A 24,221-nucleotide genomic window follows, 5' to 3' on the forward strand; every position below is an offset into this window, starting at 1 on the left:
ATCTAAAATAATTCGGCAAAAAGTCAGGTCAATCGGTGCTACCAGTGCGTACTCCAGTAAGTTTGTAGATACTTGTTCGGTAGTAGGTCCATATTTACGTCGCAAGTCGCGAAATCGAGTTTCAAGAACTTTGGCTTTAGATGCGTTATAAATAAGATTGCTAAACCTTATTGGACGAACGTATTTAGGTGATTCGATCGGTAAGTACACGATCTAGTTAATTTGTGCTATAGGACAGTTGGAAAAACTTGACATTAAATAAAAGGAACTTGTACGAACCTGGATAAACCATCGCCTTTTTAATGGCCTGAGGATCTTTCCGTGACCACTTTTGAACTTCCTCGTCCATTTTCCCCACTTTCGACGGATTCATCGCCCATAAGCAACCTTTTCTTTGACTGCCATTCGTCGACGGCTTTTCAATTTTCTCAAAACATTTATTTAAACTAAGATTGTGACGTACTGAATTTTTCCAGCCATTTGGCGCCGTTTTGAAATAAGGGAAATGTTGACTGAAAGAAACAAAAGCGATTAATATAACGCTGCATTTACGCTAGTTAGTTAAAGTATTCAACAGTAGTTCCTGAACTTACCACATGAAGTTGTAAATCTCTGACACGGGTAAACTACCGGTCCTTGAGTTTTTGAGCGCCATCGCGATCAGACAAGAGTAAGAATACGCGGGCTTAGGGAACTCCCCCGCCCCGGCAGTGAGCTTGGTTGTCGTGTTTACAAACTTCGCTTGGCTCGCGTCCACTGTGAACGCTCCGTTAACTGAAGTCTTAATTATTTGCCTATTATTATTCAACGAAGAGTTGTCAATTAGTATTGTCGCTTGACTCTTGTTACTATTTGCTAAAATTGTCCTAGATTGCTGTGCGTCTAATATATGAATATTGCCGGAAATAATGGTTTTAGTTCCTAATTGTTGCGTTACTTTTTGGCTCGTGTTCAGAATTGAACAGTTTTTATTATTGACTTTTATTAGTTCCTGGGCTGCCTTTATCCTGACGGTTTGAGTGTGCGTTGGTGTGGTGTTGGCCTTCAGTTTGCTAGTGTCCAAGTCCTTAAATAAATCCTTCACTACATGCTTGTCCTGTTTTCGCACATAGATGACCATTTGTGTGGCTTCTTCAAGGGATTTCTTGACAACGGGCTCCTCTGGTTCCACCTTAGGTACCTTGATCGTGTTCGGTGAGAAGGTAAGATGGCTCTTCTCCTCTTTAGGGCTGGGTGCCGACGTGTTGCTATTTGAATCACTGCTGGCTGCTGAAGTTAGTAATAAATTTGAAGCCTCTTCCTTAACAATATTCTTTACCGGAGTTTCAGCGAATGTGGACGGCATTACAGAGTTAGGATTCACCATTACGGCGTTTGCTTCGGAACCGTACAGGTCTAAATTGTGAACAAAACTATTAGACGAGTTGTTGAGCCATATCGAAGAATTGTCTGTATCCATATCTAATAGGGGAGGGAGTTCGGAAAAATTTAATCCCAGGGAATCCTGAAAAACAAATATTATTTTTTATTTCCGGGTATAGATAAATTCAGAAAATGTATGTATGGTGTAGGTATGAGTGATTTCTAACCGGAAAATCCGTTATACTGCTTAAATCTGTAGCCATCTCGTTCTTGATGTCCATGTCCAGCATATCCTGGAGTGAGTCGGTGATGTATAAGTCCATTTCTGAGCACCCCTGAAACAGGAAACGACAAATGAAATTTACATTATAGGTATGTATAATTATCCAATATGAATAAAATGGCTTTTCTAGATAAAGAGTCTAAACCACTCCTAAATTGAAATTTAAAAGTAAATAATTTTTATTAGTTTTGTTTTTGTCAAATAACGAAATGTTACCAAAAAACAAATGCCAAAAAAAAGACAAAGATAAAAAATTTAAATGAACAGACTGGTAACAACAACAATCATCGTATTATACCTACGATACCATTATATTCGACTGTTGATTTCGGCAGGAATACTTAAAAGAAATACCTTTGGGTACGAAACCCTAAAAATTGGGAACGTTTTCAGTTTGATTAGAGAGAACATTAATTGAAAGCACATTTTCGCGCCATTTTGTGTAGCGCAGATGGCGGGCGGGCGCGTGCAGTGGAACGGGACGGGAAGGACAGCACAATGAAACCACTACGCAAGTAGTAGTGGAAACCTGTTCTGCTTGTGGTATGCGCTACCAAACCATAGTGTGGCGAAAATTAAAACCGTAATTCGCATAAATTTTAAGCAGTAACCAACAACTTGTTAATTGATATTTTGTTAGACTGGCATCTTGTTAGTTTTATTGAATGTTCAATGTTCTAAATTGATCAATATCTTAGTCACATCAATTAACACTAACATGTAACACCGCAATGACTACTTGCAAGGAAACGAGAATGCTGGCAAACAATTTTGATCATTTATCTAGTTATTCAAAAACATTCCGTGCGCTTGTTTTTTTTTGATAGACCTATACCAACCCATGGCTCGTTGTGGGCGAGGGACCGGACTGGATCGGCCGAGCGGGCGGCATGCATAAAAAACGTTTCGAAGGCTTCCAAGATTTGGGACGATGCTTTTTGTAGAACTTTTACTCGACGTACACGGGCCGGCCGTGACTATAAATAAACTCGTTCGGCGTACAGCGGCCCATTACGTTATTATTAATCAACTTCCATCTTCCGGTAACATTAGGTAACAGATAATAAAGCAAGTCTACTAACAAAAAATTAATAATTGGACTGAACATAATTTATTAATCTTCAAAAATGTTTTGACGTTATTATTAACTCTACCGTACGTTATCAGGCTTCAGACCGTAATTTCAAGATATGAAAAAAAAAAAATCATAGCACCGAAGCAAGAAGAGTGCAATGGCAGATAAGAACACGAAACGATTTCTTTATCAATTGGATGTTTACCAACAAAAATAAGATTGGACATATCTATACTTAATTGGATTGTAGGTGTTTAGGATTTTACCACCTTCAATGTAAACAATCACCACACCTACAAGCATGAAATCCGTTTTAAATGATTAGCGCAAACATTTTCCCGCCGCTTGATAAATTGGTTTAAAAACTCGCGAGAAAGAGAAGGCTCAAAGTAGGGTGGACGAAAGAGAAGACAACAGCGGGTTGGACGAGGGTGAACCGACCCCTGACAGCCGGCGAGTCGCGCTCAGTGAAGTTCACGCAGTTCCCACAGATTACACAGCGAATAACAATTAAAAATGTAAATTAAAGCAAAAACTACCTTACGTGTGTATTCTTTAAAAGCGTCTCTAATATACTATTTAAACAAAACAACTAAATTATTATTCACAGTGACATGTCTAGCCTGCGACATGTCTTTGTTATATTCGTCTGTGATTATTCAGTTGTAATATTTCACAAGTCGAACAAAAGTCTATGCGTTTTTTCGTAGCGGAGTCGTGTCTCAGAGGGCCATGAACTCGGTCTTTATTACCTCTAGAGTTCATCTTGCGCACGTGAGATTACCTATTTCAAGCCTCATAATCGAATCAGGAAGTTTTTTTTTTATATCCTTCTTGCAATTCATGAAATGTACCTACTTGAAGTAAGTACCTACTTACTAAACCTAGGTACCTAATAGGTTCATAAATATCGAAGGCAATGATGTTTTTTTATAAAAGGATGCAGTCATTGCAGCCCAGCCCCTCATTCCCAAAACATCCTTTACCTATTCCAAGTAATCCCTATTTTATCCAGGTACACTTAAAATAAATAAATAACTACCTACTATTCCTAAAACAAATAAAAATTACGCTCAGAGAGTAGACACAGGAACAGTCTGTAACATCCTTTGTAGTAAACGGAAGATGGCTACGTTTTCAGAAAGTCATCCCTATTTTATTCAGTTACATCTTTAAAAAAAACCGGGCAAGTGCGAGTCGGACTCGCGCACGAAGGGTTCCGTACTATAATGAAAAAAAAAACAAAAAAAAAAAACAAAAACAAAACGGTCACCCATCCAAGTACTGACCACTTCCGACGTTGCTTAACTTTGGTCAAAAATCACGTTTGTTGTATGGGAGCCCCATTTAAATCTTTATTTTATTCTGTTTTTAGTATTTGTTGTTATAGCGGCAACAGAAATACATCATCTGTGAAAATTTCAACTGTCTAGCTATCACGGTTCGTGAGATACAGCCTGGTGACAGACGGACGGACGGACGGACGGACGGACGGACGGACGGACGGACGGACGGACGGACAGCGAAGTCTTAGTAATAGGGTCCCGTTTTACCCTTTGGGTACGGAACCCTAAAAACTACGTACTAATTCCTAACCCAAATCAAAATGACGGTCAGAGAGTAGACACAAGAACAGTCTGTAACATACTTTGTAGTAAACGGAAGATGGCTTCGTTTTCAGAAAGTCATCCCTATTTTATCCAGGTACACTTAAAATAAATAAATAACTACCTACTACTCGTATTCCTAACCCAAATCAAAATTACGGTCAGAGAGTAGACACAGGAAAAGTCTGTAACATCCTTTGTAGTAAACGGAAGATGGCTACGTTTTCAGAAAGTCATCCCTATTTTATCCAGGTACAATTTAAAAAAAAAACTACGTACTATTCCTAACCCAAATCAAAATGACGGTCAGAGAGTAGACACAAGAACAGTCTGTAACATCCTTTGTAGTAAACGAAAGCTACGTTTTCAGAAGTACGGGGTACCGTGTACCCTCGTGGAGGCGCCGCGAGGGGCCCGCGCCGGCGTCGCCGTGTCCTCGAACCTGACCGCGCGCGGTCGCCTTGAACTCGGAGCGGTCGCAGCCGCCGCAGAGTACTCGGAAAAATCGACGCCCGAGAAAAATATCATCCGAACTCGTGCACGGAAATTGTACACGTGTTTCTACAATTTAGAGTGTATTAACTATTCATATGAAATAGACAAGTCATTGTAGGTCCTGCTGTTAATTATAAAACACTAGATTCTAGTACTTAAAATAATTAATAATTTTGAAGCCACCTAATAACGAATACATTCCTTTTCCGGGAAGGGAGTAATTCGTAATTCCTCATAATTAATTAATATACTTTATGATTTTTTTTTAAAAATGAGACAAATTTGAAAATTTTGTAGTATTGGTAGCAGAGGAAAATGTATGTGAACCTTGCATATCTGAGGGACTACAAATTTCCAAACAACCCGCCCTATGCGCGCGCAATATCAGGGGTTCCGTATTGATCTCATGCGCGGCGCCATCCCCTCGGTCTTCAATTTCCCTTTTCGAAACGAAGGGAGGAAAGTAAATATAAGAATCCGATGCTATTTTCGAAATATCTAATAAGTTAAAACATAAGTTAAATACCTATCTACCTGGAAATGTAGGTACGTTTTCGTATTTTAATACAAGAAACATTGAACGTTCGCGGATTCGCGGCGCTCCACCGATTATGACGACGATCGGGTCAACAACCTCTCTGTAAATTAGTAACTCGGCGGTCTACTACTTATTGTTGCACGTAGTTCTTGCTGAACTCATAACACGTACACGTAAATGATACTGAATAAACTCATAGTATTAAATAATCTGTCTAGGTACCAGAGATGGAAAACCACCCTGGAACCAATGGAAAATCATTAGAACTTCAAAAATTTTTTTATGAAGAAGATAGTGAATCCAATAAAAATAAAATGTGATACGTTACGGAAGTCAGATCAAGACGTCCCTCGAAATATCGTATAAAACAGCGTTTATTTTTATTTTTTATGGTTATGGGCTTGTGCACAAATCACGCGAGGTTCGATGGCGGGAGGGAGGTCACGAAAAAATCACGATAGATCACGTTGGGGGAGGGGGGTATAAGGAAACCTCACGTGTATTTTTCTACAGTGAACGAAACCAAGAAAAAAGAACCTACCTCATAAGTAGATACTTTTTCTCGGTTTCGTTAAACATAAATCTTCACTCTACACTTCGAAAATAGAAAACTAAACAAGATTTTCTATATAAAATACTATTTATCTTAAAATTTATCGAATGAAAAAATTTCAAAAAAATACACGTGAGGTTGTGTGGGGGGTAGCAAAAAACCTCACCAAATATCACCAAGGGGGGGCAAAAAGTACCCGAAAACACCTCGCGTGATTTGTGCACAACCCCTATGCGAACTCATCAACCAATCGCGTTGTGGCGTTAGAGTGCATGATTGGTGTGCGCGCGACACCGCTGTACTGGCACCATTCTTAGTGCCCGTCTTTAAATATGTATATGTCAATGAGGTAGGTGCTCTTTGTCCGTCTGTCCTAACATGTGCTCTAATTCAATTGGAGGTCGTAGAAAATGAAAAATTAGAATATTTGGCTATTGCCAAATCCTTAGGGCTTGCGCACAAATCATGCGAGGTTCGATAGGGGGAGGGGGTCACGAAAAAATCACGATAGATCACGTTGGGGGAGGGAGGGTATAAGGAAACCTCACGTGTATTTTTTTACAGTGAACGAAACTAAGAAAAAAAAACCTACTTCTTGAGTAGATACATTTTCTCGGTTTCGTTAAACATAAATCTGCACAAACGAAAATATAAAAATAAACAAGATTTTCTATATACAATACAATTTTTCTTTAAATTAGGTGGAATGAAAAAAATCAAAATAGTACACGTGAGGTTGTTTTAGCCAAAAACCTCACCAAATATCACCAAGGGGGAGGGGGCGTCAAAAACTAGCCGAAAACACCTCGCGTGATTTGTGCACAACCCCTTACGCATAATATCCTTATTTATGTAATGGAAAGATACAATTGACAATTTTGAAGTTATAAATAAACATGCAATATTGATTCGATGAGAGTTATTTTCTAGATCCGTCTGAATACTCAAAATTGTTGGATGCAGTCGGAATATTGACTTGTAAGTGTGGCCAGGCGTGTCTCACTCCGCGATTTCGTCGCTTTGCTACAGGTAGCTAAAAGTAAATCCGTTCGGCCCCAATTTTGGGGTTTGCCATAAGCCGCGCGTGGCGCTGTCGCCACCTAGCGGCCATATCTGTGCTGATCGTAACAGACGCGTTTTGTTAGAGAGTGAGTCTTCTGTACTTAGTACTATTATTTATTCTGTGGTGTGGCTTACAACTGAAGTGACATGGATTAGATATTATTTTGTGCCGGCCGGCGGAATCAACAGTTTGGTGCAAGCGGTTACGTTTGAGATTCAAAGACATAAAAACAGACAGTATCTATTACTTCGGACCCAAGAAACTACTGGACCAATTAAGTTGAAATTTGATAAACATATGTAAATTAGTGACCCAAAGATGGACATATAACGTAAACAAATGAATTCTAGACATGGGGGCACTTTTGGGGGGTAAATGAGAAAAAATCAAGTTCTTTAAACTATATCGTGATATATCAAATGAAAGAGCTCATCTTGAGAATTTCAAATTTTTTTTATTTATAATTTTGAAATACAGAGGTTAGAAGCAGGGATCGGAAATTCGGATGCTTTTATACCTAAACTTAGCACATTCCCGAAAAAAGCTCAGCAAGTATGGAGTCGGCTTCTTAAAAATATTATTTTAATTATTTAAGTTCCGGGATTCCGGGATCGTATAAAACATCAGGAAATAGTGATGTGCTAACTGTCAAAATATTTAGTTTATGACTATTTTCAGCGATTTTGTTAACATAACTACACGTTGATAAACAGTTTTAATTTTACTTCGTTTTTTTTAGTATTAGAAATAAGGTAAACAATCTTGATGTGTCATTTATTGAAAAACGCGTTTAAAAAATAAGTCACTGCAAATATGTAATAATTATGAATCTAATACGATCATTTTTATTCTTCTGCTTTCATAAGTAATAGTTACTGATTATTAAAAAGCGTTTTTCAATTGACATGTCAAAATCGCTTACCATCTTGCAAGTTCTTTCTAATGCTAAAAAAAACGAACTATACAAACAAGTATAACAAAAAATTGCGGTGAATCATTTAAGAGCGTAAGCGGTATCATGTTTTGATTATGGAATATTAGGAGAAACGTAAAAAACATTTTTTTGTAAGGGGCGTCTTCCCATTTCAATGTAATTTTCATATATTAAAATATATGAAAACTACTATTAGTAGTAAACTAGTATATTTTAGTTTTTATATAATATTATAAGTATTAGTTTAATTTTTAAGTAGGTATATTTTAATTTTAGTTTAGTTTTTAAATCTTTAATTCATAGTTAGTTTTAATGTTTTTTTTTCATAATTATTACCAATTATTGTTAACATGTAATTACCTAATTAATAAATTACTTATAGGATATCCAAGAAATGTAATTTTTTAAAATGTAATTACTGTTTCCTTTATTCTTTTCTTGTCAGAAAACGATCGACCACTATTTTTGTTACACTTTGTATGTACATACTTATTATTATTAGGTATTCTATATCTCGAACAAGCAAAAAATAAAACCCATTTCATTTTTTAAAATAAATAAACCCGAATGCATGTAAAAAGTACAGCAACGAATGTATCATGAACTTCCCCATTCAACCTACATGCTTTCTTATCTGTAACCCAACTCTTAAAAACTACCTGGATTCTTATCTAATACCCTATCCTACGGTGAAAGACGCCGCTTTCAAGCAATTGTTGTATTGTCGTCCTTTTCTAATTGCTAAACATTAGAAAATGACGGAAATGGAAATATTAGGGATGTACCGACTAGTCGGGAAAGCCGACTGGGCGACTGCCCGGCCTCATTTGTAGTCAGCGATTAGTGGGCAAAAATAGCCGATTAGTCGGCTTTTTATAAGTGACAGAAAAACAGGGCAAACAGAAATAAACAGTGCATATTTCCATAAGCTTTTTACCTATTCTACGCAAATTTTTATGTAGGGTGCTTACGAAAACTTTTATTCGAAATTAATTGACCTTGTGGTCGCTTTTTTATGTCCGATTGTCCGGTCTCCGTGTGAAATATACCTTAGGATTTTTTTATTAAATTTTTTAGCGTTACTATTACGATTGTTTCTTTTTTAGGGTTCCGTACCCAAAGAATAAAACGGGACCCTATTACTAAGACCACGCTGTCCGTCCGTCTGTCACCAGGCTCTATCTCACGAACCGTGATAGCTAGACAGTTGAAATTTTCACAGATGATGTATTTCTGTTGCCGCTATAATAACAAATACTAAAAAGTACGGAACCCTCGGTGGGCGAGTCCGACTCGCACTTGTTGTTGTTGTTTTTTTAGTGCATTTGAACCGAACTTAGACCAAACTAATGATTTGGCAGACTAGTCCGGTGACTAATCGGCCGTCCGAGCGCCGATTAGTCGGCCAAATCAATAGTCGGTACATCACTAGTAAATATACCATGTGTCGCTGTAGGTTGACTACATAGTGATTACATGTTCAATTTTGTATGACTATGTATATTTGTTTTAATTTAGTGATTTAACAACAATACTAACCATTATTTCTCATAAGAATAATATGTAACTTAACAAATTTAGTTAGATGTTAATGAATAGTTAGGTACTGTTAGTTAAACAAACCACATAACATATTTTGTAAAAAGGAACAACTGAAATATGTTATTTAAATACTTTAATACGTATGTGTATGTATCCTAATTGCCGGTATACCGGGAAATCCCGGTAAATTTATTAGCAAAATTAAATTGAGTCCGCCTCCATACTACTCAACAACAACGCGGTGTAGGTAGGTACTGAGGCCGAAGTTTAGGTATAAAGCATCCGAATTTCCGATCCCTGGTCAGGACTGTAACTGAATGTAACTATGGGTAAATTTATAAGAGCTGGCGCGTAATTTGTACTGAACTGCCAAAATATTCATAGATAAGGGTGGTATTCCACCTGTCCCAAATGTCATTGCGTCTCACTCTCTCATTAGTAAAATGTGAGACGCAATACACACTGGACAGGTGGAATACCACCCTATTAAACCGCGCTAGCTTTCGGAGAACGACCTAAACATATCTGAGAAAACGGAAATGTAGTGCGCTTCAAAAATTTATCTACCTATGCTACTATTAAATTCATTTGAAACTTCTTGGTAGGACGGGGTCAGATTACCTATTCGCTGTTTGTGTGTTGTGTGACTGTTTCATGTTTCCTACCTATTCATGTGATGTTTTATATAGAATATAAAATAAAATAAATCTTTCAAAAAATTAATTGTCTAAGTATACAAACTAAAAGGTTACAAAAATACAGATAACCATAACTATATTATTAAGAAACTTTGTATCGTAGACCGTAGACATGCCGTCATGGTGCATAGCTTGCTATCTAATTCACGATACAATTCTTGTCGTAAAGTGCCAATATTTCTTGATCCCCAGAATGGTTCCCGCTATGTTATACTGAAGCTCAGATTTATACTGGTTCACCACCGTTACCGGTGCATTTGGTATTTGAGAATGACACGCCCTGCCCCGTCGTCCCTGCAGTCTCGCCGAGTGCAGTCAAGTCAATAGCCCTATACCGACGCAGTATAGCTGTGTTTGTGAGCACACACTGACAGGCAGACGGAACACTGCAACCCTCGTGCACCTTCACTACTACATGCGCGTGATCGTTCATTGTTCAACGTTTTGAAATTCTCGAAATCGGCCGTGGGAACAACTGCTGCGTAGGTACAAAACTGAATGCAACCGGTAGATAGTAATAGGGGTTGTTACCTAACACATTGCTACAATACGCTGAATTGGTACCTGTACCTACTCAAGGATCAACATTTTTTTTAGCAAAGGGAAAGGGGGGAAAGATTACACAGTAGGTAGGTACTTTCATATTTTTTTGACGTAAAATTTTCTATATAATTTGCCAGTATTTTAATATTTTTAATAAAAGTGTCACTTTTAAAAAGCATGTAACAAAGAAGGTAGCGCGATCGCAAGTTTCCATTTGCGATAATTTGACGTAGTTTAAAAAAATAATAAAGACATTTTGTTGGCATAGGCTTGGTGACCTGGTGACACTAGGTATATTAGGTATGGTCGAATCGATGCAATCCAAAAGTTCCAGTAAAATTGATTAATTAATACATTGATAAATACAGGTAGAAGCAGTCTCTCAGGACAGAGATCGTAATACATAAATATTTGATTAAAAAAATCTTACTTTATTAAATTTGTCTTTTTTGCTAAAAGGGTTTTCTAAAAATAGTCCCGTCCCCTACCCTACCAATTTTATAGCTTTTTTAATTTTATAATATATAATAATATTAATTGTACACCTAATAGTTATATTGAGTCAAGCAAGAAAACTCAAAACACCGTCACTTCTTTTGAAAATATAAAATGTTTCCTGTCTGCAAAAATTGTCTACTCTTTGATCCACCACATTTTGCCTCCTTCTCCTAGGTATACCTTTCTACCTCACTCCTCCAACAGCATGCACTATACAAATGAACATACCGACAGGTTGTATCTATACAACTACTCATTGACGGCAAATTGGCGCCTTTTTAACGGATTTACATTGATAATTACAGAAAAATACGCACCCTTTCATTGAAAAGTAAGGTTAGAAATAAGTAAATAAGCCGTATGCCGGATTGAAAACAACATTTTGTTGATAAAAACATGAATATTTAAAAATAATATATCGATTGACAAAGACAAAAATACTACACCACGTGCACGGTAGAGTGAGACGAAAAATAATGAAACAAATTCCAAATAGTCCGTTACTATTACTACACATCTGTATAAAATACGAAGCCTAGATAAGTTATAATATAATAATCAATTAAAATAATAGCATTTACTATTAATATGCATTAGATTTCACGAAAAACATCAAGGAATATTCACGAAATACATCGGTGCAGTGGAATGGAAGGGAACATTTCCCGCCACTTTCGGCAAGTGAAATGTTAATGTAACAAAAAAGCCGCTATATAATTTTTGGAAATGTGTGAATGCTTCTGTATAAAACCATAATTAATCTTGTAATTAGATCGTTATAAAATCTACAATAATAAATGAGTAAATGACACTAAAAAGAGCGGGACATGCATGTTAACTATGTTGTAGTGGACTTGCCCATTATCTGTACGTCTTGTTTTTACAATAACAACAGTAAATACTACTGAATAATCGAAAAATTTTACTCACCGAATATTTCTTTATATAAATATCCTTATGCTCAACAGCAAAATCCTGAATTTCACACATTTACGTATTTAAACACATAAGATTGACAGATATAACACCACTCACTCCATAAAAACCACAATCTGTTTTATTGCTATGTGAAAAGGTACACAAAGAATGGCTTATTTTCCTATTGGAGGGTTGAGCCCACGTGACCAACCGTCGGAGAACCTCATTGGCCCACCTTGTAATACAGATTGACGTCATCGGTCGACAGACTTACTTGCAAGAAATTTTTGTTAATAATATATCTTTATATTGATAATTCTATTTAGTAATTATTTATTATTATTTACGTATTTTATCACGTCATTATTTTCAATTATATTTTTGTTTTCAGAATACTTACGTACACTTACCAGTTATAATGGGTCGTCCATTTTGTACAACATGGCGGTTTGTTTACACCGGCATGATAAGGCGGGAAGTACTTTACCTACGTGTGTAAAGCTATACATAATTATAATCATGTATAAATAATTATTAAATGCCAAAGAACATTTTATTCAAAGATACAATACAACAATTCAAACTTAAAATAAATAAGTCTTAGAGTAAGAGCACATGGGCAATACCATTTTAGTTGCTCTCTCACGCCACCTACCGGACATCATAGGTAACTTTATCCTGATGGCGGGAGATTTGAAGTAGTATAGTCATTAATTTTGCATTACAATGGCATTACGTCGTAAAACAATAATAATAAAAATATTACAAACATTAAATAACATAAAACGTCAATTAACGAAATGATCAATCTAAAAACTATTAACAGACTCAAGATCACGATACTGATATTAAGTGGGAACAACGGTTAGTTCTAAACAAAATTATAATTATTATTCTTATAAAATAGTTCGGCACAAAATTATTAAGAACTATATTATACATGACATTCATTTCAGTTCATAAAACAATTGGAATGTTGGTACTTTTGATACATGAAAAATCAAGAATGAATGTGTTGACAACAATGGATACGATTATTATGAGATATGTTCCAGAATGCTATTGACCACCTATTGACTGACATAATTTCTCAAACTCAATTATTTTGCTTTTTAGATAGGTAATATATTAAAAATAATGACATGCTACTTTTGCAGATGCCGCGACGCCAGCGTTCGCTACATGACTAACAAGTAACATGACCATTACTGCATTGTGTGTTGGCACTTTATTGTCATTAAAATTTGGACATTTTATGATGCATTTGCTTTTTGTACCGGTCATAAGTTCCTAATCTTTTAATATTATTCTTTTGCAAATACGTTTCTTTGGAAAAAACGACCGGTTCTGCTTCAAATCTCGTAGCTTGTGACAGCTTGTTAATTTTGAAATTTGTCGTATATCCACTGTCTGATATTGAAGCAGTGGGTATAAATGGTAACACTTTAGGCTTTTTGATGCGTTGTTTTTGTCTTTTAGTTAGTGGGGACTTTTTATCAAGGTAAATGCTCTCTTCCAAGTAGTTTGAAGGTTTGGCCCTCTTTTGCCTGGCATTTTCAACCATGAAATTGGATGTAGCTATGACTTTTGGCTTCTCGATCTTTCTGGGCTTATCATCTAGTTGCTGAAGAATGTTATCCGGAAGACGCGGCACGTGCACTTCCTGGAACGAACTGTCCTTTTTAACCTGAAAAAGTAATATATGTTGTAGACCGACCGTTTAAAGACCCGACTCAATTAAGCGGTCGGTCTATAGAATCATTTCGTTTATGAAACAGTGTATTATGTAATATTCTTCAGATTAAAACATAGTTCTACCTTCGTCTGCTTGTTATCGCCGTCGTCATCTCTATGTTTTCGCTTTTTGTTTTTCTTAACTTGTGTTTCGGTCGTTGCTGTAAATGAACAATATTTTTGATAATATATAGGGTATTGATGCTGAAAATATGGCCAAATGATACCAAGATGCGAATCCACTATCGGATACCACTTTGACCGTCTTATGGCACTTACAATATTTTGCACTACTTTACGCGTGTTAGTCTGTCTTTCAACTGTGCCATAGAGCGCGGTTGTTTTATGTCAAAACGCTGCGTTAAATGCATGCGTTAATGGAATGTATGAAAAATGACAACGCGCTTACCGCGTAAAACAATATACTTAGGGCCATGGTGCAAGTCCATTCCACTAACCCTGGGTTAACCGGTTAAACCTGGAGTTACCACGGTTACCAGTACAATTTGACACTGGGTTAACGGTTTAACCGGTTAACCCCGGGTTGGTGGGATGGTGCAAGTGACGCTTAGTGTCATTAGATTATCTAATGTAAAAAGTAATTTTTCCTACATTCCGGTTTATTCTTGCTCTGCATTCCGGCTCATTTTTCCTACATTACTTAATCTTGGAATATGTAATCAGTTTTTTAATAAGTAAAAAATCAAGCTTCATAGAAATTTCACTACTCTGGAATATACTGTTTCACGAAATTAAGTGTAATATCTTTTTCCATATTCTCTGTTGACAAACAGACAACTAAAAATTTTTGAAAGCGAAACAATAAAATAGTAAAATTACCTGATGTAAATGCAGTGTCTTGGTAATTATCATCACGATTTTTCATTTTCTTTTTCTTGGCATTTTTAGATTCACTGGAGCCTATAAAACAATAAAAATAATAGTAGTAGTAAATTTTGTTTTAAATAAAAAATCATGTACAGTCAAGTGTAAAATATGGGTGCATATAACTTACTCAAAAATATGTCCCATAGTTTTTAATTCGCTGACATAAGAGCTATTATGCTATGGGACATATTTTTGAGTATAATGTGTGCATCCAATTTTTTATACTTGACTGTAGTACTCGTATCAAAACTGCAGATCCACTCTCCGGGAGGGGAAATATGTAGGTACTACACACTGAATCCCACCATGCAGGCGGAGCTCCGGGCATGACTATTAGTACTTAAACAAATAAAAACGTACGACAAGTGAGACTAAACCTTACTTCTACTGATAACGTTATATTATGTTATGTTATTATGTGTTATGGAGCATTCCACGGGCTGTCCCGTACAAACGCAATTTTATTTCCTGTGTTGCGACTTTTTTCTCGGCATTTAAAGCAGGCGATTATTTTTCTGTGCATATTTTTGACCATTTGTCATAGAAAAGGAAACTCTTCTACCTTTAAATCTTCAGAAACATTGCGTTTGTACGGGACAACGGTAGACAATTTCATGGAATGCTCCTATGCACTGTGCCTAATGAAATAATGTTTACGCTCAACATCATAAAAATGTAAACTTTTATGAACTCATATTTTCAAACTAAAAGTCCAATAAGTAATGTTTCCCAAAACCCCCAAGCGCACGCCACTTTCATGCACACAGCCAATATCTCGTGAGTGATGTTTATTACCTGATGTGTTGTTATCTTCATTCTGCGAGATTTTACGTTTTTTATTGCTGCCGACCAATTCATTATGCTTTCCAGTTTCCACGCTCTCTTGGACATCTGCAAAGAAAAAGTCATGTAACAATTCGCGATATTTACGATTATGTATTTCGCGTTGTAGTAGTAGTAAAACACTTAATTTACAGTAGGTATTTACATAACAGAGAGAGAATACAATAAATGTGTATTGTGTACAAAGGCGAACTTTTCTCTTTAAGGGATTTCTTCCAGCGTTGTATGTAAGCAAAATGTGAGACGAAATACACATTGGACAAAGTAATTGGATAGGTGGAATACCACCGGCATTTTTCTGCTATTTCTATTTTTATGATCTGGCTACGAAATATAAAAAGTCTTATTTTACCTTCAGATTCTTGAGAATATTCCGCATTAGAAGACTTCCTCTTACGTTTCTTAGAGTTAGAAGCAATTAAGTTCTGAGTATCAATGTTTTCACCTAAAATCAGAGATAAAAGTTATATTAAATTAAATTGAACGTATAAGATTGTTATCTTAGCTGAGCGACAGATAATGCATGAATTAACTACATAGTATTAATAATGTACGAAATATCATTTGATATTTACCATGCGCTTTTCGATGAAGGAAAACATCGCGAGGAATCAGAACTAATCCCGATAAGACCTAGTTTACCCTCTGGGTTAGAAGGTCAGATGGCAGTCGCTTTCGTAAAAACTAGTGCCTACGCCAATTCTTGGGATTAGTTGTCAAGCGGACCCCAGGTTCCCATGAGCCGTGGCAAAAATGCCAGTATAACGCGAGGATGAAGAGTTAATAATGTATGTAGTGGTATTCTGAGTATGGTCGTTTCCTCACTTGGTGTCTAGGTGACGTCGAGTCGGTACGATATTTCTATGCTTCCTGGCTTTGGTGCATGGTTGCACAGAATAAATAATAGTACTAGGTACAGAAGACTCACTCTCTAACAAAACGCGTGTTACGATCAGGACAGATACGGCCGCTAGGTGGCGACAGCGTCACGCGCTGCTTATGGCTATGGCTAATAGCCACCGAAATTGGTGTGAAACGGATGTACTCTTAGCTACCTGTAGCAAAGCGACGAAATCGCAGAGTGAGCCACGTCTGACTCGGGCTAATTGAGTATATTGGTATATTATATACACCAAATACGCACCGACAAGGGAGCGGCTTACAGAAGTACCCTTTTAACTTTCTATTTTTTAAATTAGATTGTGTTAATAATTATTTGTATACAAAACTACAAAATAAGAATACCCGATTGACTAGAAGCAGACGCTGATTTCTTCTTCTTCTTTTTATGTTTTTTCTTGGCACCGTCTGCTGATTCACTAACACTTTCTGTAAAAAATAAGGTTTTAAGTTATTGTGTATAAACATATAATATCTCTCATGCAAGTATTTATTGGTGGTAGGTATATTCTAATACGAAGAAATAAATCATGATCACATCTGCAGATTTTTATTTGATGTTTATTAATAAATGCAGGTTTTTCTGGCAGGGTTTTTTTTTATATTTGTTACGAACTGAAATGTCAGGTAACGATGAAACAGCTTCATCATACATCAAGTGACAAAAGAAACTCCCTATTGATATCACACTGAATGCGATTGGTACGTCGCTTCGATGTTTGAACGAGACAACGCTATACGCTTATTATAACAACATCCGGCTAGATATAGATCCCTTGCATGAACTATAGGGAGCAGAGCAGCATATGAGCCGTCAGATTTTTGGCGCGAGGCGTACTTACATGTATCGTTATGCTTCCGATGTAGCCCACAAGATGGCAGAACCTACTATGCACAAGGAAACGTACCGACGAGAACGGTAGATGGTAGCACTCGTTTTGGAAATGTACCTACATGTGCCTACATACACCTTTTTTATCTTATCTTTAGATAGATTAAGATTAGGTACCTATATTTGGCAAATCCACTTCGGACGCTTTTTCACTTTGATATGGGACTTCGTCCGGGGCCCCATCTGAATCGTCGTCACGAACTGTAATTGAAGAAATGAAATTATTAAAAAATGATTAACCCTTTAAAATTCATTCATATATCTTTACAATGTTATGTATTTTTATACTTGTACATATTCTTTAGACAGCTTAAATAAATTAGAGCGAACATAGTTTATTGATGGAAGCCGATAAATATGGTGTTTAAATCTTCATAGGTACCTAGGTGGTAATTTAAATGATATTTACCTAAAGCTTCTAATTTTTGTTTCTTCTTCTTCTTCTTATCGCTCTTTGGTGTTATAGGTTGATTTGATTCTGCATTTGTTTTTTCTATGAAAATAAAAAGTATGATAACGGTTGAACAAACCAAACGCAATTTAACATGAACTTTAAAACTTGTAAAATAAGGTGCTGAATGGTCTGAAGGCAAGCCGGTGGGAATCGAATTGTATAGACACACCTACGTACTCGTACCATATCTACAATCAACAAATTTTCAGACCATAGTCCCTACTATATTCATTCTAAATTGCACTATCTACTTAAGCTTGGATTTTGGCGTGACGTACTTATTACAGAAAAAAAAACCTACATAAATACAAAAAAAAACTACTTCTGAAATGTGCGATTAAATTACTTTCACTAAGTACCATTCCATTCAATTTCATATCGATCTATATTTGACTTGTATTTCTTTTTACTTTTGAACACAACATTTAATGGCGTATCGTCAAGCTCCCCACATTCATCTATAATCAAATTAACCGGTTTATAATGTGTTTAACTTTAATTTAACATGAAATTGTAAATTAACAGAAAATATTGAAAGCACCCACCTTTATTATCCTGTAAGGTTCCAGTTGTATCTATGAAAAAGAGGTCACCTGAAAAAGAAACAGTATTAATTTTACACAAATATTTTCATACAAATTGTTAACATTTATATATTGACCATCAGTCACATGCCAGCTTAATAAAGCTTGCTACAAAATCTTCTAGGGCGGCAAGAAGCCTCGAGAAGGCCGCTCTCCTAAAGTAGCGCATGCGTCGTGCGTAGGGAATGGAATAACCGACCAAACTTTAAAACCAGTTACGGTTATGCCCGAAAAATAACCGAATATCGGTTATATTCGGTTACGGTTATTTTCGACAAAAAATGATAAAATAACAATGAAATCATTAAAACATTACGAAAACGAAGGTACAGTATTAGGGAATGTGAGTATAAGTCTTCGTTTTTAATAAATCACACAAAATACAGTAAAAGTAAAATATGACCTTGGACGTGATACAAATTTCAATAAAAATATTTCATAAATAAGGGAAGTAATACTTTATTATTAAAGTACACGAATGACAAAAATTAAAGTCGCAGGCGTCACAGGCAAAAAGGCAAATTTTGTAGTCATTAGATGATAAAAACATAGAATTTAAGTCATAAATAAATAACCTAAAATAACCGTAACCGGTTATTCGAGTTTCCAATATTCGGTTATGAAATTTTGTCAAAATATTCGGTTATAACCGATTTGCATTCCCTAGTCGTGCGCTATGGAGTTGACTCTTTTACGTCAACTGACGCGCAAGAACACAGTGCGATACACGGTGGCCAAAAAATAAGTGCATTCCCATTTCCAGGGAGGTTTTGGGATTATACTGAGCAACTGTTAATATGGGACCAACCCCGAAATCGCGAAAAAAAAAATTACCCTACAGTTGCCATCAGATATATCGGAGCGGCCAGGGTGCTCACAAATATATCGCCTCTATTGTCAGGGCGTTAGAGTGCGTGTTCAGATATTGTGAACACCTTGGCCGCTCCGATATATCTGATGGCGACTGTACCTTAGAAAATGGACCAGCCAAAAAGTATGAAACAGCCAAATTTTTTTTCGCTATTGCAGGGTTGGTCCCATAGTAAAAGTTGCTCAGTATAATCCCAAATCCTCGAATCCCTGGCAACGGGAATGCACTTATTTTTTGGCCACCCTGTATTGACCTTCATGCATTCTAATAAGGTTTACGATGACGCGTTATATATTATTTAATAGGCGTGGCGTTCATAGGGTTAAGGATTAACTCACTACTGAGTAAGATAACCTTTAAGATAAAGAGTTAATAGACTTACTACTTTCAGGTTCTGTAGCTAAGGAAGACTTGCGTTTTTTCTTTTTCTTTGTTTTTTCATTAAGTTCAGTGTCTGCAGCATCAGGACCTACTAGAAAAGAAAATATACAACTTGTATTATATAGTCTCTACTCTGTGTTTCAATATAAGTAATAACTTAGGGTTTGCCTATAATTGTAATCGACACCTAAATAGGTCATAAAAGACGTGCATTAACAATTTTATCAAACTTTTTTCCATCACATTTGCGATGTAATTAAGCAGGTATGTTAATTAGAATAGAGCCTAATTGACATCATATAGAATTTAATAATTGTATGATTGTAATAAATCAAATCAATCATACTAAGACAAAATAATTTAATACGAGATACGAGTTCTACATTTACCTTGATTTTCCTCTACAGTTGGCTCTGATATAGAATGTTTCTTTTTCTTCTTTCCACTTTCATTTTTTGAGATGTTGAAAGTATCTGTAAAAAGCATAATAGGGAATATTACGCGAAAATCTGGGTAGGGGGAGCCACTACCACAATCACTAACAATCTGAGGGTCTAACGAGAGAGTCGATTTTTTTATCTAACCTCTATATCGCTCTTGCATATTCGAGCGATAAAGAGGCAGATAGCTGAGTTTCGATTTTCGCGTTTTCCGGTAGGCCTTTTGTAAACAAACCGCCATAATGTATCAATGTCAATATTTCATTGTCTGTGAAAACATGTCAAACAACAGTTTAAGGCACAGCATGTATGAGTTACTCTATGGTTTACGACGGGTGCTAGTGCTGCACTCTGGAGACAGTAATACTCCCTATTATTGAAATTAATTAAAGAGATACAAGGCAGGTAAGCGTGCTAGAGCAACTATACAAACAATCAATGAGTCATATTTTAATCGATTTTTAGTGTATACCTACTCATTCATTTTTTTAATACGTTCTAAGTATCTGTAGAAAAGGATAATTTTTAGGGTTCCGTACCCAAAGGATAAAACGGGACCCTATTACTAAGACTTCGCTGTCCGTCCGTCCGTCTGTCACCAGGCTGTATCTCACGAAACGTGATAGCTAGACAGTTGAAATTTTCACAGATGATGTATTTCTGTTGCCGCTATAACAAAAAATACTAAAAACAGAATAAAATAAAGATTTAAGTGGGGCTCCCATACAGCAAACGTGATTTTTGACCAAAGTTAAGCAACGTCGGGCGTGGTCAGTACTTGGATGGGTGACCGTTTTCTTTTTGCATTTTTTTTTCCGTTTTTTTTGCTTTATGGTACGGAACCCTTCGTGCGCGAGTCCGACTCGCTCTTGCCCGGTTTTTTAATACGTTCTAAGTATCTGTAGAAAAGGATAATTTTTAACAATAATGAAGTTAAAATATTTGTAGGCGGCTACACTTGGGACAAAACCACAGAAATATACAAAGATACCTGTTGTCATTGATTTTAAGTGTATTCTAAGAAACTTGACTTTATCACAACTATGTACCTTGAGTATCCTCTTCAGCGGGCTCTGACACTGAATGTTTCTTTTTCTTCTTCTTTCCACTTTCATTTATAGAATTGTTAACAGTTTTAGAGATGTTCAACGTATCTGAAATGAAAATAGAATTCTTAACAATGATCAACCAACATCAGGATCTTTTCTCTTAAAGGGAAAATATTTAAGGGGATCAATGACAGAAATTTCCATACAAAAATACTATTGATTGACGACTAACAGTAAGGGACAACACAAACGGACTGCAATTTGTATGGGAACTGCACGCCGACGTTTTGCACTTGGCGTGCAGTCGGCGTCTATACCGGCCCTTAGACCAAGATAAGTTTGCAACGATTTTGACAGCACAGACTGCGCAAGTGTTATTTATTCGTCATCATTTCATAGAAGACTGACGTTTCAAAATAATGCTTGCACAGTATGGGCTATCAAATTCGCTGCAGACTTAATTTGGTCTAACTCTAGTCTGCTTTATAATAAAATACCTTGAGTTTCCTCTTCAGTGGGCTCTGACACAGAATGTTTCTTTTTCTTCTTTAATCCGCTTTCATTCAAAGAAATGTTTACATTTTTAGATGTGTTTAAAGTATCTGAAAGAAAAAAAAATCCGTACAATAATTAACCAACATGACGATGCCACGTAGAAATAGAGAAAATACTCTTTTAACCTTTTGAACGCCACAGACGGCAATTGACGTCAACGCAAAATCGTGACAACGACGCCAAAGACGGCATTTGACGTCGATCGTTTTTTTATGAAAATTTACTGAAAAAACCCCTCTTAGAGGTTAGCATTATTTATTCAAAAAACTAAATTTTACCCCCGTGGCGTCAGTGGCACGGCAAATGGATGCGCCATTTGGCGTTCAAAAAGTTAAAGAGAAGTGATGAAATTTCCATACAAAGATAATATACACGGTGTAGCATGAGCAAACCGAATAATTTTAACAGCGTATTCCTGATCATATTTAGAGACAAAAATGTCCCATAATCTTTTTAGAAATTCGCCTAGTTTCAGAGTTATTATTAATTAAAAAAAAAAACAAGTTTTTATTGTTACATAGTGTAAAAGGCCTTTTTGATGGTGATGTTGCTGCTATGGGACGTAGTCTAAATATCCTTATTGATAGATGTCAAAAACAGACAAGTAACACTTTGCAAAAAGTAGGATTTACGAAAAAAAAAATGTTAAAATAATTTTAAGTGACAAGTTTACTAATAACATTTATTTTTTATGTACAAATACATTAAAAAAATTGAAAAAAAAAAACAAAAAAAAAAGTTTTTTTTTGGCGAAATTGACCTAAACTCATATTACATTTTGTACTTTTTTTGACCTCAGAAATGCGTGGTTAAATTTATTCGGTTTCCTCATGTTACACCGTGTATTGATTGAAGTTGACTTTTAACAACTACCTTGAGTGTCGTCTTCGGCGGGCTCTGACAGAGAATGTTTCTTTTTCTTCTTCTTTCCACTCTCATTCATTGAAATAACATTTTTAGAGATGTTCAAAGTATCTGGAAAACAGTACAAATGGTTAGGCCGGGTTTATTCTTGTAAGTTTTGCTCACGTAACTTTATGGTGACTTTGCAAATGTAAACACCCTCGTAAGTCGCTTATAGTGCGCGGATGTAGTGATAAATAATTATCACTAATCCTCGCACTTTAAGCGACTATAGAGAGTATAGATACAGGTATCGACCTATACTTATCGAAACACACCGCACACGTTGAATGACGGAAAGAAATCGGATGACGGAGATCGGATTTACATAGTGCGTAACTTACCATAGAAATAGTTCTACGGCTACTACGGACCATATTTTCACGGGTTCGGATCGGATTCGGATCGCACGTAGTGCAAAACCGCTCTCAGGGTGGTTAAATACGGTCCTGTTTTCATTTTTTAGGGTTCCGTACCCAAAGGGTAAAAACAGGACCCTATTACTAAGACTCCATTTATCACCAGGCTGTATTTCATGAACCGTGATAGGTTTTTTCTTAGAGGATATAACCAATGGAGACGCCATGTCTAAAATTTTCGGTACAAAATAGTCTGCCGTTTTTTTGCGGGGGAGGGGCACATCAAATGTATAGGTACGTCATGTCAGATAAACGTCAGTCCATACATATGGTTGACATGTGGTTGACCATTGGCCGCCTATTTTCGACAGAGGGGAACGCCTGTTAATGGCGGCTCCATTGTTAATTACTCCGAGGGTTTTTTATTTGTGGTCTAAGAGACATGAATAAAGTTGGCCTTAACTACCTTGAATTTCCTCTTCAGCAGGCTCTGATATAGAATGTTTCTTTTTCTTCTTTATTCTACTTTCATTCATAGAAACGTTAACATCTTTAATCAAAACAATGATAAGTATAGTAAACAACTACAGAGAGAAACATATGAAGGCATACCTGTTTGCATTGTTTTAAGGTAGCTTTACAATATTAATCAAATAAAAGTACCTTTGGCCTCCTCTTCTGCGGACTCTGATATAGAATGTTTCTTTTTCTTCTTTATTCTACTTTCATTCATAGAAACGTTAACATCTTTAGAGATGTTCAAAGTATCTGAAAAATCAAAACAATGATAAGTATAGTAAACAACTACAGAGAGAAACATATGAAGGGATACCTGTTTGCATTGTTTTAAGGTAGGTAGCTCTATGAATATTAATCAAATAAAAGTACCTTTGGCCTCCTCTTCAGTGGGCTCCGATATAGATTGTTTCTTTTTCTTCTTTTTACCACTTTCATTCATGGAAACACTCGATATATCTGTAAAATAAGGCAAAGAATTAGTTACAAAAACAGACTGATTGCCAGCAGTATGCCTTTTTCAGTCAGGTAAAAGTACTATTCATTATTGTTACCTTGAGATTCCTCAAGAGCGGCTTCTGATATGGAATGTTTCTTTTTCTTCTTGGTGCTTACATTCAGATTAACGTCCTGTTCTGATGAGTTGATATCTGAAAAAAGATTTTCAAATACATACATTTAATGCAAATGAATAATTATGTTCATAAAATTATTTAAAATTTACACAATATCCTGACAAAATT

The 24,221-nt window shown here is 36.1% G+C and overlaps 2 protein-coding genes across 2 annotated transcripts in view; both read right to left on the reverse strand.

Moving 5' to 3' along the window:
* LOC134665895 (uncharacterized) overlaps window positions 1-12,272 on the reverse strand; it is a 286,141-nt gene extending 273,869 nt beyond the window's left edge. The window contains exons 1-4 of the mRNA XM_063522939.1: window positions 12,122-12,272; window positions 1,590-1,697; window positions 594-1,504; window positions 280-512 (exon numbers count right to left, since the gene is read on the reverse strand). Coding sequence (XP_063379009.1) covers window positions 280-512; window positions 594-1,504; window positions 1,590-1,697; window positions 12,122-12,181 — 1,312 coding nt within the window. The 5' untranslated portion in view covers window positions 12,182-12,272. The remainder of the gene's footprint in view (window positions 1-279; window positions 513-593; window positions 1,505-1,589; window positions 1,698-12,121) is intronic.
* A 361-nt stretch (window positions 12,273-12,633) lies between these two features.
* LOC134665887 (transcriptional regulator ATRX-like) overlaps window positions 12,634-24,221 on the reverse strand; it is a 32,114-nt gene continuing 20,526 nt past the window's right edge. The window contains exons 9-26 of the mRNA XM_063522918.1: window positions 24,033-24,128; window positions 23,851-23,937; window positions 23,626-23,730; window positions 22,574-22,675; window positions 21,643-21,747; window positions 21,146-21,250; window positions 20,046-20,129; window positions 19,658-19,747; window positions 18,366-18,413; window positions 18,180-18,278; window positions 17,776-17,859; window positions 17,484-17,567; window positions 16,820-16,903; window positions 15,927-16,019; window positions 15,527-15,622; window positions 14,684-14,764; window positions 13,928-14,004; window positions 12,634-13,796 (exon numbers count right to left, since the gene is read on the reverse strand). Coding sequence (XP_063378988.1) covers window positions 13,347-13,796; window positions 13,928-14,004; window positions 14,684-14,764; window positions 15,527-15,622; window positions 15,927-16,019; window positions 16,820-16,903; window positions 17,484-17,567; window positions 17,776-17,859; window positions 18,180-18,278; window positions 18,366-18,413; window positions 19,658-19,747; window positions 20,046-20,129; window positions 21,146-21,250; window positions 21,643-21,747; window positions 22,574-22,675; window positions 23,626-23,730; window positions 23,851-23,937; window positions 24,033-24,128 — 1,970 coding nt within the window. The 3' untranslated portion in view covers window positions 12,634-13,346. The remainder of the gene's footprint in view (window positions 13,797-13,927; window positions 14,005-14,683; window positions 14,765-15,526; window positions 15,623-15,926; window positions 16,020-16,819; window positions 16,904-17,483; window positions 17,568-17,775; window positions 17,860-18,179; window positions 18,279-18,365; window positions 18,414-19,657; window positions 19,748-20,045; window positions 20,130-21,145; window positions 21,251-21,642; window positions 21,748-22,573; window positions 22,676-23,625; window positions 23,731-23,850; window positions 23,938-24,032; window positions 24,129-24,221) is intronic.

This window comes from Cydia fagiglandana, chromosome 7, assembly GCF_963556715.1.
Source record: "Cydia fagiglandana chromosome 7, ilCydFagi1.1, whole genome shotgun sequence".
Classification (NCBI taxonomy): domain Eukaryota; kingdom Metazoa; phylum Arthropoda; class Insecta; order Lepidoptera; family Tortricidae; genus Cydia; species Cydia fagiglandana.